The sequence below is a fragment of the Pinus tabuliformis genome, chromosome 6, assembly GCF_031772625.1.
Source record: "Pinus tabuliformis cultivar Carrire ecotype Pingquan chromosome 6, CPIR1, whole genome shotgun sequence".
Classification (NCBI taxonomy): domain Eukaryota; kingdom Viridiplantae; phylum Streptophyta; class Pinopsida; order Pinales; family Pinaceae; genus Pinus; species Pinus tabuliformis.
Window position 1 is genome coordinate 1,346,681,336 of NC_142292.1, and position 10,431 is coordinate 1,346,691,766.

Consider the following 10,431-nt stretch of genomic DNA (forward strand, 5'->3'; position numbering starts at 1 on the left):
GGCTCCAACGTCCCGCTATCAGGGTTAATGATGTAATGGTGTACCGATGTGTCTTGGAACTTTCGCTTAATTCAGAAGCCTTATAATAGGCCAGCACGTTTTCACACGTATTGTATTTGTTTGTAAGACTATTCTTTGGACACTTGTAATGCGTGTTTCTTTAACCTGTATTAAAATAGTTGAACTATTTCGGTTGTTCTAATATAGATGCTTACAAAAATGTGTTGTATAAGTTGTTAACACTATCTTGCCCATGTGGGCTATCCCGCCAGACACTTGACAAAACCTTTCTCGAAACTTGTTATAATGACTGTCGCAGTCGTGTGGACTATTCTTTTGGGTGTTGTACGTGCTATCTGTTTATTGTGTGTTTGTGATTGTCACATCTATGTGGACTACTTTGCTGGAAGCTACGCTTTTCCTGTTGTGTTATGTGTCTTTGACAGAGTTGGGACTATTCCCTTTCGACTTGAGACTCACTTCCAACCTCTCCCTATGCAGTGAAAGAACCTTGACACAAGTAACACTAAGCACTCACCAGGCACGCGAACCTCATTGTTCAAAGAAAAGGCAAACCACTCTCATGTGCTCACAAGCAAGAGCTAAGGAAATCCTTCAAGATAATGGCAACCAGGCCATCATACTGGATGAGACTCCTATACCAAACGGTGTGAGGTCTAGTTGAGACTTCATACCATGGAGATCCCCTGAATGTTGGCGGGTCGAGCACCGTCAATAGGATTATCTACCTTGGGTTTACAATACTAATCCCTAGGGTTTAATATTATTCTCTTAGATTTTTAATATTAATTCCTTGGGTTTATTGGTGTCTTGGGTTTAGAATATCAATCCCTTGGGTTTAATAATCTAAGGGTTCATATTCCTAGGGTATAATATTATTGACAAAGTCTATAATATTAATCATAGGGTTTAATATTAATCCCTTGGGTTTATAATCCATTGCATTTATAATATAGATTCCTTGGGTTTATTAACCCCTTGGGTTTAAAATATTAATAATGACTTATGTTTATAATATTAATACCTTGATATCATTATTATAAATTGTCATTATAATTGCTATAATTATTATCATATTTATAATTTAATGATAATAATATTTTATAATATAATTATTATTGTTATTATGTTGTTATTATATTTATATGTTTACTAATATCAGTATTAATATTAATATTAAATTTATATCTATTGAAGCTTATATCAATGACATGTATTAATGTAGTTGTGTTAGCATATTAGGTAATTAAATATCTAATAAATTAACAACATTTAAATATATTATAATTATGAAATATATGTATATTATATTGACTATTATTTATTTAATAGGAGAATATAAACATGTCAATTATGGTGATTCTTAATTGTTAAGCATAATGGTTATTATTTCCCTCATCTAAGTTCAATTCTCTTTGAGAGTAACATGATCATGAAACATGTTATAATAGATATGTACCTATGTTAAGACTCAGGCTATCTTAACAAAAATTAAAATTACACTTTATAATATTAAAATAAAAACAAAATTTATTATAATTTTTTTTATATAAATAATTTTTGTATCTATTTTTTTTTTTTTGTAAGCTAAGGCGAGATACTGCATTTCTATTACTGTAAAAAAAGAACCATACATACATGGGCAAGTCTCAACCCGCCCCGAAGGGAAACCGGGTTTCTTGACCACCTGAAATTTTTAACAGCCATCCAAAAATAGAATACCACCAGTCTTTCTGTCCATGCTATATATCCATCTAATCGTACTACATTCAAACTAAGTTTCATGTGAGTCATCAGTAACTAGTATATCTAAACAAAACTGAAAGCAAAAAACCTCCTTGCAGCAGCTTCATCTTCTACTGAGTCCTTGTCTCCAGATTGGCCTCGTTCTCAGTCTTGACTCCCACACCGCTTGCTTGAAGTAACTTCATAATCTCATCCATCTTCCTCTCTTGCATCAGTAAAGTGACTTGGATATTTTTCAGCTCCTTTTTCATGATAGGGATACCTTGAGCCAGTTCTACCATTTCCATGGCTACCTGCTCGAGTGCTTTAGCTAATAATCTCTTCATGCCCCAATAGACATGCAAAGATTGTTTATATAATGACATCCTCCCTCTTGTATGTCCTGGGTCAGGAAAATACTGCTCCCAATCTTCCATTTCTGGCTCTGAATGTTCCTGCATAGCTTCATCTTCCAAATGCTCAATGATTCTTCGAATATTCGGGTTGGTGTTTTGATGATAAGCCTCTTCTGCCTCCTGCAATTTCTTCCTCATATCTCTTTTACCTCTTTTCCTACCCCTGGCCTCACTCGCAGTCCCTTCTTCAAACTCTGCTCTTTCATTCCTACCCACTCTTCCTCCTCGTCCGCTCGAACCCCCTCTGCCTCGCTGGCTGACATAATCCTTCTTCTGCCCTCGCGTTCCATGTCTCCTCCCTCGTCGGCCACCCGCCGGTTGCTCGCCCGCTTCCTCATACTCCTCATCTGCTTCCCGGTCCTCGTCCTCATCCCTCTGCCCCTTTCCCCTACCATCTTTACTTGCTTGTACTCGTCGGGGTTCCTCCTCCAAAAGATAATCCCGTATATCAAAATCAGTCTCTGAATCATCTGAGATATTCAGCAGCATCTTCTTCATGGTCTCCTCGACTTGGCGCTTACCTTTCAACTCTCGACTGGCCTCCTTACTTCTCGTCCATCGCCCAACATCTCTGTCTTGACCCTCTGCCATTTCTTCTACCCCCGTCTGCTCCAAAATCCTATCACTTCTCTTCACCTTGCTATGGTTCACGATTAATTTCCAACTTCGATTTATTCGAATGCATGCAGAGCTTAATGTATTGTTGCTCGGCCACCTTAGTTTCTTGAAGCTTCCTTGCGTCACGGCCTCGTCATTAATCCGCAATCCATTTGTGTTATCATAATTGGGATCGATCACCATCACTCTGACAGAATGACCTCTCGTCCTCGGTACCCTGTCCCCTTTCCTTCTTGGAATGAGCAATCGGTCCTTGGTTTGATTACTCCTACCCTCCTGAACATTAAAATCATACGCGCGAGCCTGCAAACACTCTACACCATCATGATTTATTGTACGTTTATCCCTCCTTACCATGATCCTGAGGTGATTATACGTTCCCTGCTTGTGCATTCACTTCATTTAAATCCCGGGTTAATATATTGTTTAACTCGATCCACCTCGGATCATCTTTTACCAACCTCCAACTACCGTCGATTCTCCTGTCCGCGCCTCCACTTCCCCAATTAGCCAATAAGTCTGCTGCCCGGTTACCATTTTGCAATACGTGGTTAATAATCGTATAGTCGATCCTTCGCAGCTGTCCTTCAATGTCCTGTATTATCCCTGCTGTCCGCCAACTCCTCGCAACATGATCCCAGTGCTTGCCATCCCTTAGTTTTCTCAACATTTCTACCGTAATCCGGGAATCTCCGTCAATTTCAAGATTCAGATAACCGTTTCTAACCACTATACGGAGTCCCTGGTAAACTGCCCACAGTTCCGCCTCGTTATTCGTCATTTCTCCCCCAAATTCAGCATATATCCATCGTGTAGACCCGCTGCTATCTCTAAATATGCCTCCCAGACCTGCTTGTCCGGGGTTACCCTTCGAGGCCCCATCGAAACTTAATTTAATCCTTCGCTCTCCTGGCAAACTAAAATGATTGGGGCTCTGCACTCCACCTATGGGTCTCTTCTTTATATTCGGGTAAATCATTGTTATATCCATATTTAGTTTCGAAACTATTTGCTGTTCCTCCGGATTCAACTTCCAATCTTGTTCATCCCAAACTTTAGACAACATTGTTTCTTTGATCGATCTACATATTACCTCCCAAATTCTCGATTCCTGACTCCTTTTATCTTGAAAGATTCTTCGATTGCGCTCTTTCCAAGTTTCCCAAACTGTAAATCCCACTGCCAGAGTCCATATCCTTCTTACAACATTGCTTTGAAAATTCCCCTTTCCCCATTGAAGCAAAGTGTCCCTGTGGTTATCTGGATCCCTGTTTGTTTTACCAAATAGTATCCTGATCTCTTCCCACAATCCTCGAATAAATAGACACTTGTTCAGTAAATGCTCCTGAGTTTCAATTTCCTTACTACAAAGATAGCATCTTGACGGTCCATACATACCTCTCTTCTGAATATTATCCCATGTCAGGATCCTCCCTCTACACACCAGCCAAACAAAATATGTTACTTTTGGCCACCACTTACCTTCCCAAATCTTTTTCCATTCCACTGGATCCTCCTCTCTTTCCTCCCTTGTTGCCCAGTAATATGCTTCTTTGACTGTAAACAGACCCTTCATCGCTTTGCCCCATCTAAGAATATCCTTTCCATCTCTAATTTTAATTTTTCTCGAGTCTAATTCCTTAGTATACACCTGGCCAACCTCTTGACTTATAGTTTCATCCAATTCCTCTGGTCTTTTCCAGACTCTCCATATGTCATTCTCTGTTTCATTCTTCCAATAATCCCGTACATACTGCAATCCTGCTCTTTGCGCTCTTTGTTGGACTATATGAAGAGTTGGGATGTGATTCATATGATCCCGTTGTTGCCACCCTTCCTCCCAAAACCATGCTAATCTTCCATCACAGATTTCCCAGAAGGCAAGATTCCTAACGATCTCCCGATTACTACTAGCTAGCTCCCACATTTGTGATCCCCTTGGAACTTCGTCAATTCGTATACGCCCTTCAGTTGAATCAGGCATTCCATATTTCTGATTCCATATGTTTTTCCATACATCTGTACCCCCCTGTACCCAGCGCCACCATAATTTCGCCCCTAAAACCTTATTGACAATTTCAGGATCTCTTACTCCAAGGCCCCCTTCCTCTTTCCGTTTTATTACATTCTTCCACGAGACCAAAGTCCATTTCTTCTGCTGTTTAGGACCCCCCCAGAGAAATTTGCCCATTATTTCTCTCATTTTGGAAAAGATCCCTTTTGGAGCAGCCATAAGTGATAAGGAATATATTGGAATGGATGATAAAACCGATTTCAACAGAACAATTTTGCTGGCTATATTCAATAGTCTGAACGACCAATTTGCTAGTCGTTTTCTTAGCTTTTCCAATAGACTCTGCCAGTTCTTTATACGATTAGGGTTTATATCTAGTTGAATGCCCAGATACTTAGTGGGTAATTCCCCCTGTCTGAAACCTAGAACTCGAGTTAAATGAGCTTTGACAGCCTCAGGTGAATTAAAAATAAATGTACAAGATTTATCGTTATTAATCTCCATACCTGATGCGCTCCTGAAGACTTCTAATACCTTCTTGAAACATCGGACCTCCCTCAATGATGCTTCACCGAAGAGCATTAAATCATCAACAAACTGTTGATGCGTGATAATCAAATTGTTCCCCCATAGCCTGATTCCTTTGATTCGCCCTTCGCTGACTTCTTTTTTAAGTTTTCGACTTAATCCTTCCATAGCCAAGATGAATAAAAACGGGGAAATTGGATCCCCCTGCCAAATACCCCTAGTGGCGTTAAACGTATCTGTAGGAATACCATTCACCAAGATTGAAAAATTCGGGGTGGATATCATGCTGACAATCCAAGCTATCCATCTGCTCTCAAAACCAAAAGCTTGCAAAACCGCTCTGAGATATTCCCAATTCAGCCGATCGTATGCCTTAGACAAATCCAATTTCATTAACGTCCCTTTCTGTTTTCTCAACTTCAAAGAATGTATTACCTCCTGAGATACCACGATACCATCCAATATTTGTTGGCCTTCCACAAAGCCAGTCTGTTCAGGTGCTATTAGATTGGGTAATAGAGGTTTCAGCCGCTTCACTATGAGAGTGGATATTATCTTATAAATAACATTACACAATGCTATGGGTCTAAAGCCCTGTGGTTCCTCTGAGGTATTGCTTTTAGGAATCAAGGTCAGAAAAGTCGAGTTTATTCCAGGCCATATTCGCTGTCGTAATCGTGATTCTTCCACCGCCTCCAGTATCTCATTTCCCATAAAATGCCAACTAGCCTGGAAGAATTCCACTGTATACCCATCCGGACCTGGAGCTTTATTTGTACTTATGCTCATCACTACTTCACCTAATTCTTCCAAGGTTACTGCCCTCATTAATGATTTATTTTGTTCCTCAGTTACTATTCGTGGTATCTCCCTACAGATAGTATTAATAGCTTCTCCTCGGTCCCTTTGGTTTTCTGATAATATCCCTTTAAAATAATCCACCAAGGTCTTCTCTATATCCTTCTGTTCAAGTACTCTTTCCCCCTCAGCATTTTTGATTGAAAAAATTCTGTTTCGCTGCCTACGTTGAATCATAGCCTGATGAAAGAATTTAGTATTCCTTTCTCCTTCCCTTAACCATCTTATCCGTGATTTTTGCCTCCACAAAATCTCCTCCTGTTTCCTTCTCTCTTCCAACTGGCTTATAATTCTGCCTTCCTCCCTACTCTTTTCTTCATCCCTACCTTCAATGATAATTTTTTGTTGGAGGTCCTCCATCTCTCCTTCTAATTTCAGCTTTGCCTCAAAAATATTCCCAAAATCTTTCCTATTCCATTCTTTTATTTTCTTTTTAAGTTCCTTGAGCTTCAATTGTATAGTATGCATCTTCCCGTTACCCCTGAAATTGCTCTGATTCCACCAATCCTCTACTTTCTTTATGAATTGTGGATCTCTTAGCCAAAAAGATTCAAATCGGAAGGGCTTCCTCCCTTTCACCTGCTTAATATCAATATCCAATATTATGGGCTAGTGATCATACCCAAGACATGGAAGGATTTTAGCTTCAATAAACACATCTCGGTTCAAAATTTGCTCTGACAACAGGAATCTATCAAGTCTCGAAGCAATTTGATTCTGTCCCCCCTGGCGATTGTTCCAGGTATGAACCCCATTCGTTGTATGGATGTCCACCAATCTCAAGTCCCTAATCATGTCATTGAATTCTTCCATATTCTGATCCCCCCTCCTTACTCCCCCTCGCTTTTCTCCTAAATTCCTTATCATATTAAAATCCCCTCCAATTATCCATGGTGTATGCGGGATGAAACTTCTCATGGTGTGGATATTTTTCAAAAAATCTTTCCTTTCCCTATAACTATGGGGTCCATATACACCTGTGAACAATATTCTTTCCCCCATCCCCACTAATCGAAATACTCCTGAAAGGATTCTAGGCAAACTAAACCAATGATCAAAAATTACCTCTTCCGGGTTCCACAAGATAGCCAAACCCCCTGCTGTTGCTACTGCATCCAGGGCCATGACCTCATAGCCGATTTTCAAATTGTTTATAGTTGCTGCCAGCTGCTGGCTCTCCATTTTCGTTTCCTGAATTACCAAAATGCTTGGTTTATCTCTCTTCACTCTTTCCTGCAAATACCTTTGTTTCCCTTTACTATTTAACCCCCTAATATTCCAACTTAACACGATCATTTATAACTTTTTAGGTGTTTGTAAGAATACCTCAGACAGAGGTATTACCCTTCCGGAATTCACTAGAGTCTCACCCACTGCTTGAATTGATTCATTTAATGTTCTTCTCCCTTTTTTCCTTCCACCTTTGCCATGTCCTTCCCCTTCCAGGTTTTGGGATTCCTGATTTCCTGTTTGATCTGACCTGTTTTCTATTAAGCCTACCTTCTTCTCCTTATACCGTTGAAAGGTTTCCTTATATAACTGCTTCTCTTTTTCGGGGATGAATCTCTCATCCAGTTTCTTCCACTCATTGAGTAATTTCTTCAATATTTTCTCTTCCTCCGACCCCGTTTCTTTTGTGTTTTCCATACTTATTATTGATTGTTCTTCAGGAGTACCTAATCTTATCTCCGCCTCCTCTTCGGGTTCTCTACTGGGACTCCTGCTCTTTCTTTTTCCATCCTTAATGATTTCCATTGGGGCTGTTCCAGTAATCTCATGTTCCTTTTTCCCTCCCTCAGATTCTTCTTCCTTCTCTTGAAGAATTTTAAACTTGTTTTGACTCTCAAGTTTGGTATTTGTTTCCTTAGATGTAGGCTTTGATGGGCCAGGAGTCGATTTCCTCCTCCGCTGTACTTCCTGGAAATCATTGGCTTCCCCTCCCATATCTTTACCTTTGTCTACCCGTATTTCTCCCGTATTGTCCTTATCTGCTTCCACTGGTCTGTCTGCTTCCACAGATCGAATTTGTGGGCAATCCTGTGCGAGATGTCCGTATACATGACATCGTCGGCATCTGAAAGGTATATGTTCGTAGTCTATAGGCTGCTGCCATACCTCATCCTGATATTCGAGCTCAATTGATTCCGGTAAAGGTTCTGATATATTCATGTATACACAGATCCTTGCATAAGAATTATATTTCCCTCTTTTCGTCGATTCCGCTACCTTTACGAAAGTTCCAATCGAGTTTCCAATACCTTCCAAAATCTCAGGATCCCAAAATTCATCCGGTAACCCAAATAATCTGACCCAAATCGGATTTGCCATGATTTTCTCCTCATCAGGGTTGTATCTATCTTCCCAATATCGTGTGAAAAAACCCGCATTATTCATAAAGTGTGGCCCCTCCTCAAAAACCCTTTCCTTATCCTCTAAATTGGCAAAGATAACTGTGAAAAAACCCTTCGCCCCCAATTTGAGATCAATATGCCCTCTTGGTCGCCATCGTTGTTGAATCCATCTCGTGAGGTCCCTTTCAGATGGCCAGTATCCTATAAACTTACAAATTAATGCATGGTCTCGCATATAGCATCGATAATTTTCCAGCTTGTTATTTGGAATCACATACCGTGGCTTTTTCTGTGCCCTAGGAAGGCATCTATTTACCAACCTGGCTTGCCATTTGTTCCCCAACACTGGTGTTTCCCTGCTAATTTGTCGTACTCCCCCTTGCCCTGTTTCATTCCCTGAACTTCCTGCCATGGCGGCCTTATAGGAGGGGATCTCTCCCCTCCCCTCTCTTTCCCCCATTAATTCTTTCAGTCCTCCCAAACCCCTAATTCTCTTATAATTTTCCTGAAATCAGCGACAGTACCTGGTCAGAATCTCCTGGGGCCGCTGCTTCCCCTATTCACCGACAAACCTCCCGTTCGCTGCAATTTTCCTGCGATTTCGAAACCCTACCATCCACCTGTGTTCGAATCCGTGTTAGCTCCCATCCCTCCCCGTGTTTGTATCTATTCAATATGTTTTTAATTCAAACATTTATTTTATAGACATGAAGATTGCATAGATTTCTAATTTAAATATAAATTTTATAGACATGGAAACTATGGAAACTATAGGTACAGTGATAAAATTTATACTTGATTAAAAATATTATTGGAATAAATTAATATTATGTTTTATTTAAAAATAAAATAAAATAAAATAAAAATTAGTTTATTTTTATATATAATATTAAACGGAATTTTCTAAACATGCAGGTTAGAGTGTCAAACATATATATTAGTAGAATAGATTCTATATCTATTCAATACGTTTCTAATTCAAACATACATTTTATAGACTGAAGAATGATTACGTTTCTAATTCAAACATAAATTTTAGAGTCATGAAGGCCAGAGGTGAAGTGATAAAATTTATGTTTTATGTTATATTAAAAGATTTTTTTTGGAAAAAGATATAGTTTATTTTTACTTAATAACGCTTTTTTTTCTCAGTAAAGACTAATTCTATTAAAAGGAAGAATGGTACAATAAGAAGTTACAACCAAGAGAGGCAAGAACACAGGCTGCCGGAAAGGATATGCTATCCACTTCGACCCCTAGAAAGGAAAAGAGAAGAGAGTTGCGCTGAGCAAGAAGAAACAAGAAGAACAGAGGAGCAAGAGCAGAACAGAGGATTCTACCCAACATGTGTAGAATCAGATATTCGGTACTTTTTTCCTTTCTTTTTACCAACTTTGACCCAGTCAAGAGGACTTTGCTGAACCGACATGATTTGCAGACTGGGCTGTGCTGACCGGGAGGACTCCTTGTCTGAATCCGAGGGGGAGGATTCATGATTCCTTTTCTGTGAGATTGGTGGGACAAACGAATCCTCAGGATCGGTCAAGGGCGGGTCCTGTGCCAGCTTTGTTTCCATTCCTTCCTCAACCTTTTCCTCTTCATCCGAGCTGAAATCAAAGTCGTCCATGGGGGGAGGATCATGAGGCTTCCAGCTCTTGGATTTCTGCTTAGGACTGACTTTCTTATTTTGGGCAGGTATCGTGGGACAAGAGCCCTTAAGGTGCCCTGTGTGATGGCAGTTACGGCAGCGAAAAGCTGTGTCTCATAGTCCAGGGTCTGAGTCCAATGGAAGTCTCCAATTTTGAGATTGATCTGGTCAGGGAGACCTTTGCTCATGTCTATTTCTACACAGATTTTGGCAAAGGTGTATATTCCTTTTTCCCCTCTAGAGATGTCTGTG

General features: G+C 39.9%; 2 protein-coding genes across 2 annotated transcripts; both read right to left on the bottom strand.

Annotated features, from left to right (window-relative positions):
• Positions 1-3,150: 3,150 nt before the first annotated feature.
• LOC149263611 (uncharacterized) lies at positions 3,151-6,540 on the bottom strand. Its single transcript, XM_089389380.1, has one exon. The coding sequence runs from the start codon at positions 6,538-6,540 to the stop codon at positions 3,151-3,153; it is 3,390 nt and encodes a 1,129-aa protein (XP_089245506.1).
• Positions 6,541-6,789: 249 nt separating this feature from the next.
• Positions 6,790-7,362, bottom strand: LOC149263612 (uncharacterized). Its single transcript, XM_089389386.1, has one exon. The coding sequence runs from the start codon at positions 7,360-7,362 to the stop codon at positions 6,790-6,792; it is 573 nt and encodes a 190-aa protein (XP_089245512.1).
• Between the last annotated feature and the right edge of the window lie 3,069 nt (positions 7,363-10,431).